At 38.0% G+C, this 25,121-nt stretch overlaps 1 protein-coding gene across 2 annotated transcripts in view; it reads right to left on the bottom strand.

The window, feature by feature from the left end:
• Positions 1–24,986, bottom strand: part of SEC23A (SEC23 homolog A, COPII coat complex component) — a 66,784-nt gene extending 41,798 nt beyond the window's left edge. The window contains exons 1-10 of one of the 2 annotated variants that reach the window (XM_044231615.1): positions 24,832–24,986; positions 17,772–18,010; positions 15,996–16,053; positions 15,705–15,791; positions 14,337–14,573; positions 11,137–11,216; positions 8,754–8,898; positions 6,403–6,561; positions 5,180–5,295; positions 1,644–1,767 (exon numbers count right to left, since the gene is read on the bottom strand). In XM_044231615.1, coding sequence (XP_044087550.1) covers positions 1,644–1,767; positions 5,180–5,295; positions 6,403–6,561; positions 8,754–8,898; positions 11,137–11,216; positions 14,337–14,573; positions 15,705–15,791; positions 15,996–16,053; positions 17,772–17,992 — 1,227 coding nt within the window. In that variant the 5' untranslated portion in view covers positions 17,993–18,010; positions 24,832–24,986. Of the gene's footprint in view, positions 1–1,643; positions 1,768–5,179; positions 5,296–6,402; positions 6,562–8,753; positions 8,899–11,136; positions 11,217–14,336; positions 14,574–15,704; positions 15,792–15,995; positions 16,054–17,771; positions 18,014–24,831 lie in introns of both variants that reach the window. The other variant, XM_044231614.1, reaches the window with a different exon arrangement.
• Between the last annotated feature and the right edge of the window lie 135 nt (positions 24,987–25,121).

Here is a 25,121-nt window from a genome sequence, read left to right as displayed (position 1 = left end):
TCCCTCTGCCACTCCCCCTGCTTGTGTCACTCTGTCTGCCAAATAAATAAATTAAATCTTAAAAAAAAATTAGGTAGCCTAGTTCACTTTTCTTGAGATTCTTTTTCCCAACAAACTGAATATCACAGTCAGACAAATTTTACTCAAAAACACTGTTCTTCATTAATTTACAATGGCTTCTTCGGCCTAGACATGCATCTCCAAACTACAACCAACGACATAATTGAAACTATTTCCCTTACATTGCAATAAAAACCATTCACTAACTGGGAAGTTTCCCCAAATATACCATGTTGATTCTCACTTCTTTACCTCTCATCAAATGGGATCCTAACTAAAATGTGTTCTCCTCAACCAGCTTTAATTCTTCCATCTTTCAAAACCACTGTAAGTTACTATAAAACCATTTATCAAGAGTAAACTGTGTCCTGCATACATGCATGTTTCTTCCATAAACCTTTGTAGGACTTTTATAATCTGTTATTTCACTCTATCACAAGTGTTAATCTTATCTTTCTATCAAAACTTTTAAGTAAGCTTCGCACCCAAGGTGGAACTTGAATTCAAGATCTGAGATCAAGAACTGCACTCTCTACTGCCCAAGCCAACCAGGTGCCCCAAGATTGAGTTTCTTCTTAATAAAATCTGTGCCCTATATATCCCTTGAGATCTCTATAATTTGTAATTTCCTTTTTTAATGCTGGACATAGAGCAAGCATTCAAACAAAAAGATTAATAAGAAACATTTAGTGGAAATTCAAAATCAATGTGTTTGTAATACACTTGTAACTAACACTAAGCCTTTAGGTTTTGTTTCGTTTAAAGATTTATTTATTTTAGGAGCGCCTGGGTGGCTCAGTGGGTTAAAGCCTCTGCTTTCAGCTCAGGTCATGATCTCAGGGTCCTGGGATCGAGCCCCGCATCGGGCTCTCTGCTCAGCAGGGAGCCTGCTTCCTCCTCTCTCTCTGCCTGCCTCTCTGCCTACTTGTGATCTCTGTCAGATAAATAAATAAAATCTTTAAAAAAAAAAAAAAAGATTTATTTATTTTAGAGAGAAAGAGGAGAGGGGAGGGACAAAGGATGGCAAGAGAGAATCTCAAGCTTATCCCCTCTTAGCCTTGAGGCTAAGGCTCAATCCACAACCTGAGCTGAAACCAAGAGTCCAATGCCCAACCGACTGTGCCACCCAGGTATCCCCAAGCCTTTGGACTCTTCAAATCCAAATTTGAAGTGAATGACAGAAGTAACCAATATCAACAACCTACCAACCATAAAACAATTACCGATTACCTAAATAGAACAGAACAGGTTTCTTTTAAGTTAGTTATTAACTCCTACAATTAAAAAAATCTAGCATTAACAACAGCAAACACAACACTAAAAAGATAAAGCACACTTAAAATGGAAGTTTACCTATATAGTATCTTTCTTTCTAACAATTATTTGGAAATGCTCAAGTAAAATTTCATGTACATTTAATGATGACACATTTTTCTGGTAAAACCTCTAATTCTGGTTTTTGAAATAAAACCACCACTACTTTTAATACATATATTGAATTTGATTAATGATATTTTAAAATCACACTCAAGCCTACAAATTTCTTTGATAACATACCATACATATCAAGTTTTGGCTCTTACCTTTATTTCTAATGTACCACCAAAGCCCATTTTAAACTGCCCATGCATATCTTTGGTAAAGACTCTTTGAAAAGTCTGCTTGAATAAGGAAGTGTTGAAAGAATCACCCATTACCATGTATCCTCTGCATGGAAAGAACAAAAAATAATGTAAGTGACACAAGTATTGGGTCCATGTGTTAAAAACAGAAGTAAATTACCTCTCAGTACTACCAACAAATTTTGAAGATGCTTTCCAAAATGTGCTATATTATCATCAATTTAAAAAAATTCAAATATATGAGACTATCTTCACCCCACAAATAATCTCAATCCTGAGGGTATCTGAGTGCCCCTAACACTTGCATTGGTCCTCAGTAATTTACTAACTTTCCTTTATAAACAGATATACAGCCATACATTACAAAATTCAAAAGGTACAAAATGGTGCATGGTAGCAAATACATCTCTCCCATTCCAGCCACCCAGTTCTCCATGCTGGTGAAGATACCTGACAGTTTACGGCACACGTTCTCATTCTTAAAAACAAATATATACCTGTGTATGTATATATTTGCATATACTGTCCCTGTGTATATCACACAAACTTAACAGGGTTACACTCAGTGAGACCAGGAGACTGAAGGACCGTTTTCACTTTAAGCTCTTATATTCGGCTTGATTTTTTTCAGTAAGCATATACCTATTTTAATTTTTTTTAAGTTTTAAAAAACATTAACTGTCAAAAATAATTCTGAGATACCATTTTGTCCTAACAGATTGGCAAAAATCACAGTTTGACAACATATTCTGTTGATGAGACTATGGAAACACAGATGGGAGTGCAAAACGATGGAACCTGAATGCAGGAGAATTTGACAATATCTAACAAAATTACCTATGTGTTTTCTCTTTACTCTAGCCAACCCACTATTGGGAATCTATCCCAAAGATATTCTGGAAAACAAAAACAAAAGAAGAATATACGCACGAGAGTATTCACTATTTCTAATAATAAAAGATTGGAAATACTCCAGATGACAATCTGGATGATCATCTATTAGAGACTAGTTGAATAAAATATGGTACATCTACACAATGAGGTAATAAACTCCTATAAACCACTTTGTAGGGTATAAGTGAAAATGCAAGGTTGGTAAAGATATGTAGAACTTTCTGCTTCTCATACAAAAAGAGGATACACACACCCATATACCCACATGCATACAAATATTTACATGTATTTCCTCATATTTTTAAAATACTTAAATAGCTTTAAAACAAAATATAATCAAAATTTAAAATAGGCCAAAGAATAAAACTGATATGGCACAATTAATTAATGATAACTTTATTTTTGATACTATGAAACTCTTGATTTATGTTCTCTCTGATGCTATTATACATCCTTTTTTTAAAGATTTTATTTATTTATTTGAGAGTGAGAGAGCATGAGCTGGGGGAGAGGCAGATGGACAAGGGGAGGCAGACTCCCCATTACGCAGGGAGGCAGACATGAGGCTCGGATCCCAAGACCCTGGGATCATGACTCGAGCTGAAGGCAGACACTTAACAGACTGAGCCACACAGACGCCCCTATACGATACCTTTGTAAATGCTGTTTTCTCTATGTTTCTCACCAGTGTACAAAAATATAGTTGAATTTTGTATGCTGACCTTTATCTAGAAGTCTTAACAACTTAACATTTTAATTCCAATAGCAGTATATAAATTCTATCAGACTTTCTATTTCAACAAACATGTCCATCTATGATGCTCTCTTATCACTAAACCTGGTAATGCATAATACATTAAGGACAACTTATACCACCTCACTAATTTTTCCTCCTTCACAGCAAACCTCTATGAAAGAGCTATCTATACCTTTAACTACTCAGTGTGGACCCTGGTCCAGCAATATTGGCATCACCAAGGATTTTGTATGAAAAGCAGAATTCCAAGTCTCATCCCACGCACAGTAAATCCAGAATCTGTACTTTAATAAGATACCCGGCTGACCTAATATGTGAAAGTTTGAAAAGTTGTAATCTATACCAGCTGTTATCAATCCCGTCTTCCTATTCTTCTAGTTTACTCTAAGTCAACTTTCACTGCTCTTAGGAAGGTCACCAATGATCTTTGTGGTGTTAAACTGCAAAATCTTAGAACCCTACCATTTTTATTGCTATTTAAAAAAAAAGAAACACCAAAATTCTGACAGTTCCCACGTTTTTATCTCCAGCCCAAACCCATCTCCTGCACTCTATGTTGTAATACCTGACTGCCTACTCAATACCTCCTCATGGATATCAAATGGCATCTGAAACCAAACATATTCAGAACTGAACTCCCAATCTTTTCCCCAAATACTCTTCTTTCCACAGTCTTATTCAACAAAAGGCAATCCTTCCAGTACACTCCCTCTGATTTTCCCAAACCCTAGATCCAACCTATCAGCAAACCGTCTACCTTCTAAATATACCCAAAATCCAACCACTTCTCAGCCACCACTTGGTATTCCTGTATCCCTATATATCTCTACTGTAGACAACTGAAGTCAAATGGTCCCTTTAAAACATTACATCAGATCATATCACACCTCAACTGAAAACTCTCCAATGACTGCATCTCACTCAAAGTAAAATCTGAAGCCTTACATCAGTCAAAAGACCCTCACAATCTGTCCTTCTCACTTACCCCACTCCAGCTACAAATCTAACACCCTTAATGAACAAAATCTCAACTAAGGACAGAAAATTCTTCAACCTGATAAACATATCTACAAAACCCCACAGCTAACATCACACTTAATGGTGAAAGATGAAATAGTTTCCCCCTAAGATCAAGAACAGGCAAATCTATAGAGAGAGAGTAGATTAGTGGCCCAGGCTGAGGGGCGGCGGCGGGGTGGGAGGGATGGGGGGACGTGGGGAACAAGGAAGCAGGAAAGGGAAATGACTGCTAATGGGTACAGAGCTACTTTCTGGGGTAGCATAAATGTTCAAAAACAAAACTTGGTGATGGTTGCTCGACCTGTAAATAACCAAAAACAAAACATTAAATTGTAAGCTTTGAACGGGAAATTTTATGGTGTGTGAATTATATCTCACAAAGCTACTACAGGGGGGCCTGGTTGGCGCACTGGGTTGAGCCTCTGCCTTCAGCTCAGGTCATGATCTCGGGGTCCTGGAATCGAGTCTTATGTCGGGCTCTCTGCTTGGGGGTAGCCCCACCACCTCTGCCTGGCTCTCTGCCTACTTGTGGTCTCTGTATGTCAAATAAATAAATAAAATCTTTAAAAAAAAAAAAAAAGCTGCTACAATAATAAAACAATGCACGATATCAAAACAGCTTTTCAAACAGAACTTGTGACTTTATAACTATTTCAGAAAAAATTTAAAGTGAGCTTTACTGAAAGGAGTATCAAAAACTGTTAATAGTTGTCCTGGAGTGGCAGGATGATGACTGTTTTTCCTAAACTGTCATTATTGGTTTATATTTGTAAACTGTAATTATCAGTCTATAATTGCAAAAACCATAAAAACTGTAAATACATACCCAGTAAGGTTGGGACAGCATTTCATCTCCAGGAGACCTGTCTGATCTAACGCACATGCATAGATATCGATAACATGACCAGTCGTAGCAGCTCGATTAGCCAATGCTTCAAAGTGCTACAAAAGATTTTTTTTAATCAAATCAAAGCAATGCACAAACTTAACCACCCTATAAATCATTTTTCCATAAAGAGATCAAAATAACATTTAAAAACTCTAAAAGAATAATACATAATAATTTAAATGTGATGTTCTAATTTAATTTTCTATGATAAAAAATTGTTCATGAAGTGATATAATAACTTCTATAAGTGTGACACTTTCAAATTTTAAGAATTCTTTCTAAATATACTCCTAAATGAAGCTAACTTTGGAGAAAAGGCATACCAAATATCTTGCTCTTCATACATGAACATAGTAGAAGACAGAACTGGTTTTCCTGGCTAAATCCACATCCAGGCAACAAAAACATCAAGTACAGAAAGACAGTTAACAAAAACTATTAGATAAACAATAAAAGAAATACTTTTTGAAGCTCCAATAAAAATTCCAAGCTCAAAAGGGAAATTAGGTAGCAGGAAAAAAGCATCCAGTAATAGTGACAAAAATCATGTTGTTATACTTTTAAAATTATGTATAATGACTGCCAAAAAGAAAAGAGATAATACAGCAAAACTAAAATAAAATTGTGAACTCTAGAGAATTTCTTTTTTAAAAAGGGACATTAACAGCAAAACCAATTCAAGGGAGTCCACAGTCAAAAGTGAGAATATACTGCCACAAACCCAAATAAAATTGAAGTAACATGAACAGAAAACAACTCACAAGAAAATAATGGACTATTCATGCTATGAACAATGTATGTATCTACAAGACAGCCTCTTGGAAATGAAAAAGGAAAATGCAAGGAATTTTTCCAAAGCAGGCAGGATATTCTTTAAAATGAATATTTAAAAAGGCATACAGAGCTTCTCTCTAGAAATTCTTTTTTTTTTTTTCCTCTAGAAATTCTTTAAAGAGATACTTATTGGTGCTATTAAGTCTTTAAATATTTAAAACCAGAAAAATTATCAAGAAAAAAAACACTATTTCTCCAATTCTGAATAGTAGTAACAATATCAGACTTCACAATATCAGATCACTTATCATCAAGTATTTGTATACTTCCTCTTCCATAAAATGAATTTTTCTACTAAAGCAAAAAGGCTTAGAAACCAAAATTACCTTAGTTCCCTTTTTAACATATTTGGCATTGTCTTTTTCAATGTCATGCCATGATCTTATAGGTGTCTTCAGTTCATCACCAACCACCATTCCGGGCCCCTGAGTGGCTGGACCACCAATGAACATCATGATACGAGCACCAGTGTTGGGAAAAGTACACTATTGGAAAAAAAGAAACTTGTCAAAAGAATTTAAAAGAAAATACAAGGATATACATTTCTAAAAGTGAATTTTGATATATTCTTTCTAGAAAACAGGAAAGCATATATTTTTCAGGAAATAACCAAATGTTGTAAAGTGAAATTTAAAAACAAGGTATTTATTTGAATACCTTTCTTTTGAAATCCTACCCTAAACAATAGTGCCTTCCTAATTTTAAAATAATCTATAAACCTGATCTCTCTAAACAAGGATGCTTCTCCTGCTTACTTCAAGCCTGACTGGGAGGAGTAGAGAAAGAGTGAAAGAAAGCATCTTCTATTTTTTTTTTTTTTTTAAGATTTTATTTATTCATTCATCAGACAGAGATCACAAGTAGGCAGAGAGAGACGGGGAAGCAGGCTCCCTGCTGAGTAGAGAGCCCAATGCGATCAGGGCTCGATCCCAGGACCCTGAGGTCATAACCTGAGCCAAAGGCAGAGGCTTAACCCACTGAGCCAAACAGGCACCCCAAGAGCACATCTTCTATTTTTTGTTGTTGTTTTACTTTTTATGTTTAAAACACAAGCACAGCTTATGTTTCTAGTTCAAGATGATGGACAAAGTACTCCAATCTACCTCTCCTTCCTAACCAAGGAAGTGACATGAGAAAAAATGGTATTATTTTTAAAATAAGAAAGACTGCTCTTGGGACGCCTGGGTGGCTCAGTTGGTTAAGCAGCTGCCTTCGGCTCAGGTCATGATCCCAGCGTCCTGGGATCAAGTCCCACATCGGGCTCCTTGCTCCGCAGGGAGCCTGCTTCTCCCTCTGCCTCTGTCTGCCGTTCTGTCTGCCTGTGCTCGCTCTCTCCCCCTCTCTCTCTCTGATTCTGGTTCTGTTGGCTGCTCTTAAATAAAATCTTAAAAAAAAAAAAAAAAAGAAAGAAAGACTGCTCTCAGTAGACCAGAAATTTTGAGGAATCCAAACACAATGGATAACAAAAGTTGTCACTTCTTTCTTTTCTGAAGCTATAACATAACATGAAAAATGTGCTCTGTATTTTTGTCCAGTAACTGACTAGAGAAATTACAAATAAAAGCATTTTAAAATGATTATATAAATTTTTCTAATTATGGGACAAAGTAGAGTAACTATACATAGAGAGAAAGAAATGTAAACTCCATAATGGTATTAATAAATAAACTGTAACTGAATAATAAACTGTAACTGAATAATAAACTGAAGAATGGGATATTTGCATGGTTTCAAAGTTCCTTACCATCTAATGTTTATTAATCACAAAAGGAGGAAAAATTTTAAAAGTAATTCTACAGTTGAGAAACCTGCAGACACAATCTTAGTAAGTGATCGTGGTGATTATATCACCTTGAATGGGGCAAATGAAAATCATGGGTCACCTCATAGGGTGTAATGAAAACACAGCATTTTCCTCTGATATTCCTGCCAATCATGCAAGACCTGAATCTAACTGTGAGGATACATCAAAACAAACCTCATTTGAGAGAATCTATGAAATAACTGGACTGAATCTTCCAAAGCATCAAGGTCATGAAAGTAAAAGCAAAGCTGAGGAACTATACCTGACCGAAGGAGACTAAATGGACATACCACTAAATACATGTCTCTGAACATGTCTCTATGATTATATCTCTTTTGTAAAAGAAATTATTGAAATAATTGAATGAGGTCTGAAAATTAGGTGGTAGTAATGTATCAGTGTCAATACTCTGCTTTTCGTAATTGTATTGTGGTTATGTAGGAAAACATCCTCATTTATAGAAAATACAACTCCAGTATTCAAGGGGTTGAGAACATATTAGCAACTTAAATAGTTCAAGGAGAAAAAAGTTCTTTACAACTTTTCTGTAAATTTGGTATCATTTCACAATTTTAAAAAGCATTTTTATAATTATAATGTTCTAACTATAGTTACAAAGCCTAAGAGATGTGTAAAATTTTCAAATACTACTTAAAAGCAAAATTCCCCTTATTCTACCACTGTTAATATTTAGACAAACACCCTTCTAGGTGCCTCTCTGTACACAAAAGGATACCCTGCAGGTCCAACTTCAAATATAATTATATACTTGCTGTCCTAATGACCTGATTTTTTCACTCAACATTACCTTGTACATATTACTGATACACATACATATACATTTACATTCCAAAACAGAGCTATCATTATTACCTCAAGTAGTCCCACAGCTATGGAGAGTGCCACTCCAGAGGAACGCAAGGGTCTCTTTCCCTGTGGTACAGGCCAAGGGTCTCGCTGCAGTTCTCCCAGAAGATCTGTGAGATTCATGTCTATTTTCTGTACTGGCTGCAAGAATCTGTAAAACAAAATTAAATAAAAAGTCATTTATAAATGTTTGTGGTTAAGAGTTTAAGAACCCTATGAAGTGTGTAAACCTGGCGATTCACGGACCTGTACCCCTGGGGATAAAAATATATGTTTATAGGGGCGCCTGGGTGGCTCAGTGGGTTAAGCCGCTGCCTTCGGCTCAGGTCATGATCTCAGGGTCCTGGGATCGAGTCCTGCATCGGGCTCTCTGCTCAGCAGGGAGCCTGCTTCCTCCTCTCTCTCTCTCTGCCTTCCTCTCTGCCTACTTGTGATCTCTCTCTGTCAACTAAATAAATAAAATCTTAAAAAAAAAAATATGTTTATAAAAAATAAAAAATTATTAAAAAAAAAAAAAAAGAGTTTAAGAACCAAGCTGTCTACTTTTTTAGAAAGAGAAAAGCATGGGGTGCCTGTGTGGCGCAGTGGGTTAAGCATCTACCTTTTGCTCAAGTCATGATCCTGGGGTCCTGAGATCAAGCTGGGCACAGGGCCTGAAGATTCATGACCTGAATGGAAGACAGATGCTTAACTGACTGAGCCACCCAGGTGTCTCTGTTTAAGCTCTTTTCTATGAAATAGAAGACAGGTGTTCATCATATTAATAACTCATATTAACCTCTAATTGAATAGGTTTGTGATGACTAATGAAACACTATAACCAAATGCTCGGCTGGGAGCCTGCTTCTTTCTCTCCCTCTGTTCTCTCCCCACCTCTCCCCGCGGGCTCACCTGTTCTTTCTCTCTTAAAAAGAAAAAAAAAAGAAAGAAATAGAAAAAAGTAATTTAAATACATAGCAGACCAATGGTTTCCTTTTTTGTATTATGATTATTTTTATTAACATATAATGTATCATTAGCCCCAGGGGTACAGGTCTGTGAATCTCCAGATTTACACACTTCACAGCATTCACCATAGCACATACCCTCCCCAATGTCCATAACCGCACCCCCTCTCCATACCCGCCCTCGCCCCTCAGCAACCCTCAGTTTATTTTGTGAGATTAAGAGTCTCTTATGGTTTGTCTCCCTCCCAATCCCATCTTGTGGCATTTTTTCCTTCCCTACCTCTCAAACCCCCACCCTGCCTCTCAAGTTCCTCATATCAGGGAGATCATATGACAATTTTCTTTCTCTGATTGATTTATTCTGCTCAGCATAATACCCTCTAGTTCCATCCACGTCGTTGCAAATGAGACCAATGGTTTTCTAACTTTTGTATGCATCAGAATTGGTGGGAGGATTTACTTTAATAGACTGCTGGTTGCACAGCTTTGTTTCAGTAGGTCAGGGGTAGGGTCCAAGACTTTGCATTTCAAATAAGTTCCCAGGTGATGCTATCTGCTGGTTCAGAACCACAGTTTGAGTACAAGTGCTATAAGGGAAACGCTCTCACACCAAGTATCAGGACTGCATCTTTTATTTAACAGTCGAGAATGTTTTTAGGCTACTGAAATAATTTTAAGAATACACATCAACTCAATTTTAGTAATACCACCTCTGATTAGTAAGTTAAGGGGGAAAAAACTACCTCAAAGGCTAAAAAAGCAAAATGAAAGCTTTTTTTTTTTTTAAAGATTTTATTTATTCACTTGACAGAGACACAGCGAGAGAGGGAACACAAGCTGGGGGAGTGGAAGAGGGAGAAGCAGGCTTCATGCCGAGCAGGGAGCCTGAGTAGGGCTCGATCCCAGGACTGAGCCATCCAGGCACCCCTGAAAAGCTCTTGAGGCCGTATTTTTTTTTTTTTAAGATTTTATTTATTTATTTGACAGAGAGAGATCACAAGTAGGCAGAGAGGCAGGCAGAGAGAGAGAGGAGGAAGCAGGCTCCCTGCTGAGCAGAGAGTCCGATGCGGGACTCGATCCCAGGACCCTGAGATCATGACCTGAGCCGAAGGCAGCGGCTTAACCCACTGAGCCACCCAGGTGCCCTTGAGGCCGTATTTTTGCTTGGCGGCCTTCAACCAGAAAAGTTTTTAAGAACAGAAGATCAGGAACATATCATATCAAAACTAAAGTAACTCCTTAACATTGTAATGATGAGAAACCATTCTGGTGACATGATTCTGCCTCATCTCTTTAGAAGGTATACTGAAGCAATGTATTTATATTACTAAAAATATTTAACAACATAGTATCACTGAATGTCTATGTTCAAATTAAGGGTACGGGATGCTTAAAAGAGCTGCACAAATTGTAAAATTAACTTTGCCATATTTAATTATTACCTATTGGAAGGAGGTGGCTGCTGTACCTGAGGACCACGTGTTGCTTGAGTAATGGGTACTTTAGAGAGTCCCAGCATTTCCTGTAAAGAGATGATTTCTGTGATATCCATTCAATTACTCCTACAAAGATATATCAACTACTTAACATGTACAAGGTGCTATGCTAGGTAGTAGGAACACAAAAATAAAGAACATAAAGTCTCTTTCCTCAGAAAGCAAAAGGTCCAGGTGGGGAGACTGTCAGGTAACCAATAACAGTACAATGAAATAATCACAGTAAGAGAGCAAAGTACAAGGTGCTACAGAAGCAAAGAGGGATACTAGCTCAGAAATACTTTCTTTCTAATTAATAGTCAAAAAGTTACTGGATAACTTGAATGTATTTCTTAACTTATATTCATCCACCCCTTTGAGCAACTATATTTCAAGTGTCTGCTATGTGCCAGAAAATCTAATGGTAGTAAAATATATACAGTCCCTGACCTTGTGAAATTAAAATCTGGCAAAACAAATAGCAGTTAATAAAATCAATATCTAAAAAAGTATAAAATTGCAATTGTAATAAATGTTATAAAGGAGAGGTACAGGGAATCATATAAATGGGGTTATAAAGTACATATACTTTGTATGTCTTTATTTCTTAATTTTTAACCTACTGCCTAACCAAACAGCCAGTTTCATTTTGAATTTTAAATGTGCACAAAATTCCTTTCTAGACACATGAAAATATTATTTTACTAAAGTCTTCTTGAATTTAGAAATGCTTAGTCATGAAGTTATAGAGTAAAAGTATATAACAGAAAATCAGAAAGTCTAAATATTTGGAAAGAAAAAATACTGAACTAGTACTACAGTATTTCCTATACTCCTAGGAAGAAAAACAACTTTTTACCAACAACTTACTGCACGTTAGATTCTGTGCCAAACTCCTTATATACACTATTTCTTCACAGAACAATAATGAAGTAGATTTTTTAATCCTTACTTTAAAAATGAAAACTGACACTCAGAAAGGCTACATAACCTGCTAAAGGTTACACAACTAGTAAGTGGTAAAGCAATATATTAATCCAGGTTTTGCCGGAAAGCCCTTGTAAGAGTTTATACAATTCTTAGTATTCTCATGTTACTTCACTTAGTACTAGTAACAGCCTTGTAAAACAGGTATTTATCCCTTTCCACAGAGGATAAGAAAACAAGCAAGGAGATCAAACCAAGACCGCATAACTGGAAGAGTTTAAGATTTGAATCCAGGACTATTTGGGGAGCAAAGACCAAGCTCTTTTTGAGAAAACAGAGAAGGAAAATAAAAACACTTTAATGGAGAAAAAAATTTAGTCTGTAGGCATTTATTTCCTGCTACAAAAAAGGAGGAATATTATGTGTTACATATGTATTATATAATTTAAGTAAAATGTACTCTACAGAGGTTAACATTAAACAACTTAAAAAAAAATTACAGTTAAAAAAAACAAACAACAGCAAATACTTAGAGGCACAATCCATTTAATTTTCATAACCACAAAGTAAGATAGATACCATTACTACCTCTCTTCTACAAACAAAAAAAAACATAAGGCACAGAAAGACTAAAACTTGCCCACTTTCTCTCCTGTTTCATAGAAACAAATGATCCTCCACTCCAAGGTACTCTGCTTCCAACGCTCCTGAAGGAATCCCCATCACCTCTTCTGAAACCTCACCTCACTCCTGCTTTCACTCACCCTCTTTAGTCTACATTCAAGTGTCCCTCCTAGAGTAAACCCGTGAACTCAATTCCCTCTCTCAAGTTCCCACACTATTGCTAAGCTTACCTTCAACAAACCTCTTAAAAGAACAGACTCTAGGGGTGCCTGGGTAACTCAGTGGGTTAAAGCCTCTGCCTTCGGCCCGGGTCATGAACCTGGAGTCCTGGGATCAAGCCCCACGTTGGGCTCTCTGCTCCTCGGGGAGCCTGCTTCCCTCTTTCTCTGCCTGCCTCTCTGCCTACTCGTGATCTCTGTCTGTCAGATAAATAAATAAACTCTTTAAAAAAAAAAATAGAACAGACTCTAATTTTCTTCACCTCCTCAAATCTTATTCACAATCTTATTCACTGTTCATTATCCTCCCCATCCAAACCTGCAAATTTCTCCACTATTTTCTATCTCAATTAACTGTCGCACCACTACCCCAGTCTGCCAAGCTTCAAATTAAAATCATTTAAATCCATTCCTAAAATCTTCTTTTCTTTTTCATTTTGGGCTACCTGGATGCTCCAAAGTCTGACTTCATGTCTGTCTACTTTGTACAAGGCTTACCTATCATCTTCTAGGATAACTACTCTTAACTGGGAATTGTATCAGAATCACAGAGTTTATCAAAATACTTACGTGAACAATCTTACCCTCTTAATAACCTCCCAATACAAGCACATGTTCACTCACACTCTTAGAGTCTAGCAAAATCTCTAAGCAAAAATATATATTGAAAAATATCCCCACATGATCCTAGTAAGCCACACATAACTCCCTATCTTGGAAGAAAAGCTTCAATTTGCCCCCAAAATAAAAATGTCCAAGTGTATGAAAAAATATATATTCTTAGTTCACATATTAGTAACCCTCAAGCCTTAAAATATTCCCTTTGCCAAACCTAATAAAAGTGTTTGGGTCATGGGACACCTGGGCAGCTCAGTCAGGTAAGCGTGTGTCTCTGGCTCAGGTTATGATCCCAGAGTTCTGGGATGGAGTCCCACATCGGGCTCCCTGCTTGGCAGGAAGCCTGCTTCTCCCTCTGCCTGCCACTCCTCCCTCTGCTTGTGCTCTCTCTCTCTCTCTCTCTCTCTGACAAATAAATAAAATCTTTAAAAAAAAAGTGTTTAGGTCCTAAATGAGATGTCAAGAAGCAAAAGGTAATATTCTGTGGTTGCCTTCCCTCAGTCTTCAGCATGTATTCCATAAGCCCTTCAAATCTCTAGCAAAATATCTTCAGTTTCACCATTAAATGTGAGGGGTTCAATCTGTATAATAACAATTTCAGACAACTGAAGGAAAACTGATACCAACATTAAATTTAAAGGTCTTGTAATACAATGATAATAATACAATTAGTCAGTATTATAAAAATATTTTCTACAAACTTCTATCCAGAATGCATTTATAGACGTTTATGGAGTGATGCCCATAGACAAGGTTCAAACTACCATTCTTGCTGCTTACCTGAAGTTGTTTGGCTGACAGGTCTTTTGTTCCTCTGAACACATAGCTTTTTGAAATGCCCTCACATCCAAGTTCATGAACCTGTACCATTCTCCCAAAAGTAATAAGTCCAACCAAGGCTGTAGGTGGTAAAAGACTTAATGACATCTGCATAGATTCTTTCAGGGCTTGTAAATCTTCATCTTCCATGCAAGTATCAACCACATAGAGGAATATCAAAGGCATCTGAGGACCACGCTTTTAAAAAATGTTGCAATAAAAAGAAAATAATGTTAATGTATTAACACTCAGCACAACATACAAGCATAATTAGTAGAGGACTAATTAAATAATTTACAGTTCAAAAAAAATAATTTACAATTCATTCATACAATGCAATCTTAAGTTATTTCAGAAATGAAACATATACACACAGAGACATCTAAGACATATCAAGAGAAAAACTAAAAATTTACAAACATTATTTATAGTTTCAAAAGCTTTTGATTTCATTTAATTGCATGAGGCTTCATCTCCTATACAAGTACTTATTTCTCTCAAAATAAGAAAACAATAGCTATAAAGCTTAAAAACAAAATAAGATGATTTTTATAAAATAATTACCTAAACCTGAATTTTGGAAACTAGGTAGGCTGGACAAATTACTTACTGGCTCAAGTGATCCATATTCTGCTTTCTCTACAATACTCACAAAGAATATTATAACTTTAATACTTATATATGTAAACAACTATGTAAAGCCTTTCAGAAAGGGAAGAAAAATGACTTTCTTAACAAGGACCAATGCAGGGACGCCTGGGTGGCTCAGTTGGTTCAACGACTGCCTTCGGCTCAGGGCGTGATCCTGGAGTCCCCGGATCGAGTCCCACATCGGGCTCCCAGCTCCATGGGGAGTCTGCTTCGCTCTCTGACCTTCTCCTCGCTCATGCTCTCTCTCACTGTCTCTCTCTCTCAAATAAATAAATAAAATCTTAAAAAAAAAAAAAAAAACAAGGACCAATGCAAGAGTAACTTTATTAGTTAGACTTGGAGATATACCATCAGGTTCTAGCATCACACTGACTTAAGTATTTTTGAACTAACCTTCCAACTACACAGCAACACGGACTCTGTACTATTTATTGATCTACTCAATATAGCAAATCATCCCATCACCCAATATCCTGGCCACCCATTAAATGACTACAACAGAGAGATTATCTTATTCAAATTGACCAAGACAGTTCTTACCTCTTAAAAGCTCCATCAATTCAATATGAGAATCAAGAATGATGCCCATTAATTCATCTGAATTTAACAATTATTTTGGTATAAAGTAAATTACTAGATATTTAAAACCTTCTTAAGGATTTATTCTTGTGCTCTTACCAGAACTACATATTCGATGCTAGAAAACTGAGGTAAAAGCTCAGCGGGTTGATTCAGTTCAGATATACCAGCATAAGTAGGTGGAAACTATGGCGGAAAAAAAGAAATTTTTAACAAATTACTTGCCAGAAAGAGTAATGAAATTCTAAACTGCAAATAATTTTCTGATCATTTAGTTATTAAAAAGTGTTTTTCACATGAAAATTTATTTCATCTTTTTTTTTAGTACACATTTTTCTACATATTTAGATTATACCAAACCATTAACATCTGCATTGCGAGTTTTCTTACCTGATTCCTTTGATAACAAAAGTTGCAAGCCCAGAGTTTTGCTCGATAATCCACCTGACTGTTTTAAGAAAAGATAAAACAGAGCTCATGTTTCAGTTCAACTGTACAATGATCTTAATTTTAATCAATTAATTTTTCTGAAACATGAAAACATTCAAATAGTTAAAGTGATCTTTAAAGATTTTATTTATTTACTTGGCAGACAGAGATCACAAGTAGGCAGAGAGGCAGGCAGAGAGAGAGAAGGAAGAAGCAGGCTCCCCACGGAGCAGAGAGCCCAATGCGGGGTTTGATCCCAGGACTCTGGGATCATGATCTGAGCTGAAGGCAGGCAGGCTTTAACCCACTGAGCCACCCAGGTGCCCCAAAGTGATCTTTAAAAGCTATTACTTCTAGATGTTGCCAATATCTAATTCATACTTTTAGCAAAGTTTACCTAAATGAACTTTTAATACATAGCAAATATCAGTAAAATTAAGATAATCCTTTTTCTTCAAATAATTTAGTAACTTCTACACTCAGATCTAGAAAATATTTATTTAATTCAGAAGTATATTTCTTGAATACTTTATATGTACCTGCCATTATTCCAGGAACTGATAATACAGCAGTAAATAAGAGATCAAAGTACCCTGTAATCATTGAGCTTATAATCTAGAACAGAAAAACATACTATAGAAAAGTAGGTGCATAAATACAGAAGATACTTTCAGACAGTGATAATAGAGATTAAAGATAATAAAGCAGGGTGTAAGAATGTGTTTGGGAGGGGTACTTTAAAAGAAAGCCTTCTTAAATAAACAACTGAAATGTGATCTAAATGAAAAGGAACCAGTCAATCCAGGCAGAACAATCCAGGCAGAATATATAGCTATTGCACAAGTTTCAAGGTAGGAATAAATTTCGTATGTTCAAGGATCAGAAAGAGGGTAAAGTATAATGTAGATAAGAATAAAGGAAATGGATAAGAAGAAGGCAGAAATATACAAAGGCTAGATGATAAAGGGTTTTATAAGTCTTGACAAACAGTTTGGATTTTCAGTCTATAAGACACTATTAAAGGATTTTAATCATATGATATCCATTTGTAACACTTTAGCTTCTGGATAAAGAATAAACTGCTAAAAGACAAGAATGGAAACAGGGTGTCCAGAAAATTGTCCAGAAAAAAAGATGGTATACTTTGAAGTAGAGTGTACTAGCAGAGACTGAATATGAGAGATGGAATCAGTAATGTTCCAGAGGCAGATTCAGAGTTGCTAGTGGACTGAGTAGGGAGAGAGTGTGGAAAGAAAAATAAAAGATGATTCTTGATATTCTGGTTTATGCATTAAGAAATCATAACATTTTCAGGGGCGCTTGGGTGGCTCAGTGGGTTAAAGCCTCCTCTTCCCCTGCCTGCTTCTCTGCCTACTTATGATCTCTGTCTGTCAAATAAATAAATAAAATCTTTAAAAAAAAATCATAACATTTTCAAACACCATACCACTCAATTATGACTGTTCTAATGACACAAGATGGGTCTAATTATGCACAGCCATCACCTACCTAGCAATACTAGTGATAGAATCTAACAGTTCATATAGTGATAACTTTGGTCTCTTATCAACTCACTACAACTAGAATATCCTTCAATTTTACAGCTCCTTGGATGTGATTACTCTAATTTGAAAAAATAACTATAACATAACAAACACCTTCATATAAATGCACAAGAAAGAAACTATACTCTTAAATAGGATTGCAACATTCGTTTTTTCAATATATTTTAATTACCATAAAGGATTCAAAACTGCACGGCAAGTGGTCCTACTACACAGAACAGGTTCATATTGAATAGGTGGTAAATCAGGTCTCTCCTTCAGTGGTGTAAATAGGGCTGCTACTGGAACGACCATTCTTGTAGCTTCCAGTCGACTTGATGGCCAAACATTCCAACTAAATCGGACTCCATCTCGTTCTTCATTTTGTTGGATGAATTCCAAATACGTTGTCATCGTAGTGTGTGATGCTTACTTCTGTGACAAAGTTAAAGATGTTTAAAAATTTTATTCTTTTTAAGATTTTATTTATTTACTGGACAGAGCACAAGCAGGGAGAGCAGCAGGCAAAAGGAGAGGGAGAAGCAGGCTCCTGGCTGAACAGGGGGCCTGACACTGGGATCATATCCTGAGCGGAAGACAGACACTTAACCAACTGAGCCACCTAGGCACCCCTAAAAATCCTCTTAAAAAACTAAAGTAAGTATTTTTTTCCACTGTCAGCCATATTCATCCAAGAAAAATGAGAAATCTCAGAAAAAAAATTAGCAAGCAACAATAACCTCATATAACAAATGAATGACTCTACAGAACTAAGTGTTCATTAGGCTCAGTAAGAGGTATTTCATCCTTTTTCAGTCATTCTTAAAAAAAAAAATAAAAAGTATAATAGGTGTCCTATTTATTTAAGGTGTATAGGAAAGAAAGTCAAAGATGGGGGGAAATATAGAGCCAATGTTTTCGGTATCCGCCCTCTAAATTACGTTATTCTAATGAACAGACTACCAAAAACATTAAATTCTAAAGCTCATATGGTTTTCTAACCAGAAGATGACAAGTTTCCACAAAACCTACTAGAAGAGAATGCTTAACAGTGCACAACAAAAACGTTTTTCTAAAACTGAGTACTTCTGTTTGAGACAGGTAAATTTTTCTACTGTGTGAATATAGCACCATTTGTGGCACAATAAGTAAAATGCTTGCTAAGTGGTGTTCTATATATGCCATTTGACTTCTTTTGCAGAAACTTAATTAAGAATATTTTTAGGGACGCCTGGGTGGCTCAGTCGGTTAAGCGGCTGCCTTCGGCTCAGGTCATGATCCCAGGATCCTGGGATCGAGCCCCACATCGGGTCCTTGCTCTGCAGGAAGCCTGCTTCTCGCTCTGCCTCTGCTTGCCACTCTGCCTGCCTGTACTCTATCTCTCTGACAAATAAATGAACAAAATCTTTAAAAAAAAAAAGAATATTTTTAACATTCCAAGTTAGGAGAGCATTTTATTTTAAGATTTTATTTATTTATTTGACAGAAAGAGAGATCACAAGCAGGCAGAGAGGCAGGCAGAGAGAGAGGGGGAAACAGGCTCCCCGCTGTGCAGAGAGCTCAATGCGGGGCTCGATCCCAGGACCCTGGGATTACAACCTGAGCCGATGGCAGAGGCCTAACCCACTGAACCATCCAGGTGCCCCAAAGAGAGCATTTTAAACTCTAATTTGATCCATACAATTTCAATATACTCTCTTAAATTTATTAGAAGGAGGATTCCACTCTCATTAGGGCCCAGTATCAAGACATATATCCATCTCGTTCCTCTTCTTACTACCTATCTAGAATGCCAGCCTTCCTACCTAGGCAACAGTTAGGTCTATCTCACATTCTCAAACTGCAACAGTGATTTGTAAGGAAGGAAACTGTAAAATTTAAAGTTCTGAGAGGATAGAGAGTTTAAATTGTTATGTGGCTGGCCAAAGATTTGAAGGAGAGATGAAAGATATCAAGAACTAAAGAATTACGAAGGTAGGGGCCCCTGGGTGGCTCAGTGGGTTAAGCCGCTGCCTTCGGCTCAGGTCATGATCTCAGAGTCCTGGGATCGAGTCCCACATCGGGCTCTCTGCTCAGCAGGGAGCCTGCTTCCCTCTCTCTCTCTCTGCCTGCCTCTCTGCCTACTTGTGATTTCTCTCTGTCAAATAAATAAATAAAATCTTTAAAAAAAAAAAAAAAAAAAGAATTACGAAGGTAGGGTACCAAAAGCCAACAGGAATACTGAAGTTGCTAAGAATGACAATAGGACAAGGAACTGATTCTAAAATGTAACTGAGGGGGACGCCTGGGTGGCGCAGTTGGTTGGACGACTGCCTCTGGCTCAGGGCGTGATCCTGGAGTCCCGGGATCGAGTCCCACATCAGCTCCCAGCTCCATGGGGAGTCTGCTTCGCTCTCTGACCTTCTCCTCGCTCATGCTCTCTCTCACTGTCTCTCTCTCTCAAATAAATAAAATAAAATCTTTAAAAAAAAAAAAATAAAAAAAAATAAAATGTAACTGAGGGAAGAAAAGTTATTATTTGAAAAAAGCATATTGGGGGCGCCTGGGTGGCTCAGTGGGTTAAGCCGCTGCCTTCAGCTCGGGTCATGATCTCGGGGTCCTGGGATCGAGTCCCACATCGGGCTCTCTGCTCAGCAGGGAGCCTGCTTCCCTCTCTCTCTCTCTGCCTGCCTCTCTGCCTACTTGTGATTTCTCTCTGTCAAATAAATACATAAAATCTTTAAAAAAAAAAAAAAAAAAGAAAGAAAGAAAAAAGCATATTGAATATAATAGTTTTAATTTTAGAAACATTTTCTTTTTTTTTTTTAATTTTATTTATTTATTTGACAGAGAGAAATCACAAGCAGATGGAGAGGCAGGCAGAGAGAGAGAGAGGGAAGCAGGCTCCCCGCTGAGCAGAGAGCCCGATGTGGGACTCGATCCCAGGACCCCGAGATCATGACCCGAGCCGAAGGCAGCAGCCCAACCCACTGAGCCACCCAGGCGCCCAGGAACATTTTCAAATAGATTTTGTTAATAAGTATTACAGAAAGCGAAGCTTAACAAATCTAGGTTATTTCTCTTCCTTGGCAGCTAAGAATTTTCTTTTATTTAAAAGACATAAGAATGTTCTATTTTAAATATATCTCTGTTAAAAAAAGAAAAATTAGGGGCGCCTGGGTGGCTCAGTTGTTAAGCATCTGCCTTTTGCTCAGCATGATCCCAGTGTCCTGGAATGGGTACCCACCACCCAATTGGGCTCCCTGCTGAGCAGGAAGCCTGCTTCTCCCTCTCTCACTCTCCCTGCTTGTGTTCCCTCTTTCACTGCCTATCAAATAAACAAATAAAATCTTTAAATATATATACACATACATATATATATAAAAAGAAAAAAATAAAACACTGTATTCCTATCAGAATCTCACAACCAGAAAACTATATACTAATCAAAAGCAAACAGATTTTTCAAAGATTGATAAGGGATAGAGAGGAATTCTAAAATAACTAAGCTGTTTAGAAAAGCCAATCTTCAAGGTAAATACAGAAGCCAGATTCAAGAAGGACAGTACAAGTTTTCAAGAAAAAGTAGGTGTTGGAAAATAATGATAAAATAAAAGTCTGGAATAGTCAGAGGACAGTTAGATGCCAACCTCATTTTTAAAGAAGAAACAACCTCCTCTGGGAGAGAAATCGTTCTTACCAACAGCTTCTAGGCTATGTATGTGAATATAAATTCCAGGACTATGCAATCCCTCCCATTATTTCTACAGAACAAAAACCAAATGAAGTTTTCCATTTTTGCATGTATAATAGAATCTATGTAATCTAAAATGTATCATCAAAAAAATTTTAGGGGCATCTGGATGGTTCAGTGGGTTGAGCCTCTACCTTAGGCTCAGGTCATGATCTCAGGGTCCTGGGATCCCGCCCACATCAGGCTCTCTGCTCAGTGGGGAGCCTGCTTACTCCTCTCCCTCTGCCTGCCTCTCTGCCTACTTGTGATCTCTCTGTCAAATAAATAAATAAAATCTTTTTTTTTAATTTTTTAAATACAAAAAATAAAATAAAATGCATCACCAAAAAGCATTAAAATACCTAATAAAATACTAGACCAGTCAGGGTTTTTCATCTGAACCATAAAACCACAAAAAATGTTTTGACTAGTTTCTCAATTCTCCAAAACTGGTACATAACTAATACTTAGGTATTTGGCATACATTTTCTCAACTGATGAAGTGAGTCTGTCACCTGGAAAATAACTGACAGTAGTTATTAACGAGGATAAAATCTGAACTTTCAAGCAAATATAAAGAAAAAAAATGTTTAGGATTTTATTTATTTCTTTGACAGATAAAGACACAGAAAGTGTACAAGCAGGGAGAGTGGCAGACAGAGGGAGAGGGAAAAGCAGGCTCACTGCTAAGCAAGAAGTCCAATGTGGGGCTCCATCTCAAGGTCCTGGGATCATGACCTGAGCAGAAGGCAGATGCTTAACCCACTGAACCACCCAGGCACCCTGCAAATATCAAAATTTATGAAAACCGGTGACCATGACCCTGAGCTTCGCAGCCGGCTAATATGTAAAGATTTTTCTGATAAGATCGGTGGTGATACTAATGTGAATTTTCTATTGTATAATGAAACATGTCAACATTTGGAAAATATACTTTATTCAGTGAAGCAAATCTCCCAAATGATCAGTTCATGATATTACAAAATCATGCATGGATAGAGATCCATTCAAAGTGCAGGACAGACCAATGAATTTCAATGCAATATAGTACAAAAAGTTCATTTCTAAAATTTCATTATTCACACTGCTATTATCCCTTGATTTCTGAATTAAAACTGTCAAGTTGTAGTATAGTATGAAAAAAAGAATATGCACAATTATCTGGAAAAGTTATTAAAATATTCCTTTTTCCAACTATGTATCTATGTAAGGCAAGACTTCTTTCATACAATTTAAGCAAAATAACATATTACAATAGACTGAATGCAGAAGTAAATATGAAAATCCACCTGTCTTCTATTAAGGCAGGGTGGGCTTTTCCGGGGAGGGGGGCAGTTGGGGTTTTTTGGTTTTTGTTTTGGATCCTCAACAATGTTCAAGAGTCCAAAGGGGTCCTAAGAAGCAAGGTTTTAGGACATTAGGACAATTCATTCAGAGAGCCTAGTAGAGAAAGGCTCTGTTAGATTTAACATAAAGACATTGACACACAATAGACAGGTTTAAGTTTCTACAAGTAACAAAGGTGGATCATAACATCCTTGCTTTTTATTATGAAATACTAAATATCACCTGTGTGATATCTGAGCACAATTACCCTCCTTTTCCTCTCTGCTCTAAGATCGTATTTGTTTACTAAATGACATCTATTGTATTTTGTACATTCTCACTTTTCAGCAGTATTTTGAAAAAGTCCCACCTACTTCTTCTTAACTGGTCCAGTTACATGGCCATGCACAACACCTCCCCAACTTCCCTCACCTCTAAAATCACTAATTCTAGTACAAACCTTTCCACACTGGACCCTATATCCAACAATGGCATATCTAAAATAAATTCCTGGGCGCCTGGGTGGCTCAGTGGGTTAAGCCGCTACCTTCGGCTCAGGTCATGATCCCAGGGTCCTGGGATCGAGTCCCGCATCGGGCTCCCTGCTCGGCAGGGGGCCTGCTTCCCTTCCTCTCTCTCTGCCCGCCTCTCTGCCTACTTGTGATCTCTCTCTGTCAAATAAATAAATAAAATCTTTAAAAAATAAATAAATAAAATAAATTCCTTTCACAAACTAGCTTTTTATAAAATGGCATTATTTGATCAGCACTCTGTCCCCTAATCTTATGTTAAAACCAAATAAATATGATTCAGACACTGTATTAGGATGGAGATTAAAAATACTAATCATAAAAAAAATTGTAGTCATAATATTTTTTAAAGTGGTACAAAAACACAAAAGACTATGCTAAAGAAATGTCTCGCTTCCCAGCACAACTTATATATAATCAGCAGAACTTACTTTAGTTAAATAATTTCTCATGATATAAAAGCAAAGAAGCAAAACATCATGTCTCTTTAACCTATTAAACACATGCCCACAGTATTTTTAAAGCTTTTTTATTCAGTAAAAATCAGGAGTTTGCAATATTCCAATTATAGCACACTTATAGATCCCAAGTGAAAAATATCCTAAATTGCAAGTTAAAATCTGAATTTCTTCCAATCAGATGTGTTTACCAATTAAGTGTGCCTCTCTACTTTCCAGTTGTAAAATCCTCAATGAAGTGTTTTCAACTGCTTTCCATGCCTAGATTTATGATCTTGAACAAACAGCTTAACTTCTCTGATCCTCAATTTCTCAGGTAAGATGAGGGGGTTGAGGCTAAAAACTACAAGGCCCCTTCTAACTCTAAAACTCTATGAGTCAAATAAAAATGGTCGGACTTCCAAAACGAGGTTAGACTACTGGCAAGGGAGAGAAGGAAAACTTAACATTTATATTTAAATCCACATTAAACCTACAACTTTTTTTAACCAAGTTAATGTGTCTGGTTATACGCGGCTGTGCCGGATGGAGGCTGAGGAAATTCACGTGAATTCAACATACCCCAGAGACTACATGTAGACTGTACTTTTCCTTTCCCACCAAAACGGGAAAACGCTAGCACAACAGAGAAGACTGGTCCGATCTGAAAACCGCACCCCACTCGTAATCGAGGCCTAAGGCGTTAGCTTGACCTGCCACTTAATTCTCCTTATCCTCTTCGACTCCCGAGGCCGAACGACCCGTGACGAAGTCACCTGGGTTCAAAGTCTAGGGCACTTCAGATCAGGGAAGGCACGAACCGAGAAGCCAAGTGTCCAGAAGCAGTGATAAGCTGGGGCGAGGAAGGCAGGTCGCCCGGGAGTCGGGGGTGGGTGCTGGGCGAGATGCTGAACTGCCGTTTTGCACCCGACTCCCATCTTTCGCACCTTACCCAGGGGAGCTTGGTGAGGGGCCCGGGCCCCCAGGCCCGGAAGAACGAAGCGGAGTGGTGGGTGAGAGGGTGAAGGGGTCAGGATTCAAAGGTGCCCTCACCGGCTGGTCGCTGCCGCCGGCGCTCCCGTCTGTTCCGAGCACCCCAAGAGGGCAGAGCGGGCACCGGCCCCAAGAGACCCCGGCCCACCCGCCCGCCGGCCCACAGCAGCCCAGCTTCCCCTCCCCCGCTTTCCGCTGAGCGCCCGCGGCCTCTCCGGGGAGCCGGGAGGAGGAAGACCCGAAGGCGGTCCTTACCCCTGGGCCTCCAAACGAGATCCGCGCCGGCCGCAGCCACCGCCGTGCAAAATCGGTCCCTTCAGCCGACCCAGAGCAACCGCGGCACTGCAATCACGGCCGGCGCCGCCCCGCCCCCGGCCTCCGCGCAGAACACCGCCGGGCCAACATGGCTGGTGCCGCCTCTGCCACGTCAAGGGGTGGAGGGGCGGGGCGACCGCGCCGGGGAACCGAAGGGGAGAGTGCGGGACCCGGCGGAACGCCGCGGGGATAGGGCACTAGGAGGAGAGTGCCAGAGCTCATGCTACATC

Source organism: Neovison vison, chromosome 13 (genome assembly GCF_020171115.1).
Source record: "Neovison vison isolate M4711 chromosome 13, ASM_NN_V1, whole genome shotgun sequence".
NCBI lineage: Eukaryota > Metazoa > Chordata > Mammalia > Carnivora > Mustelidae > Neogale > Neogale vison.
This window is presented reverse-complemented; position numbering and strand designations above follow the sequence as displayed.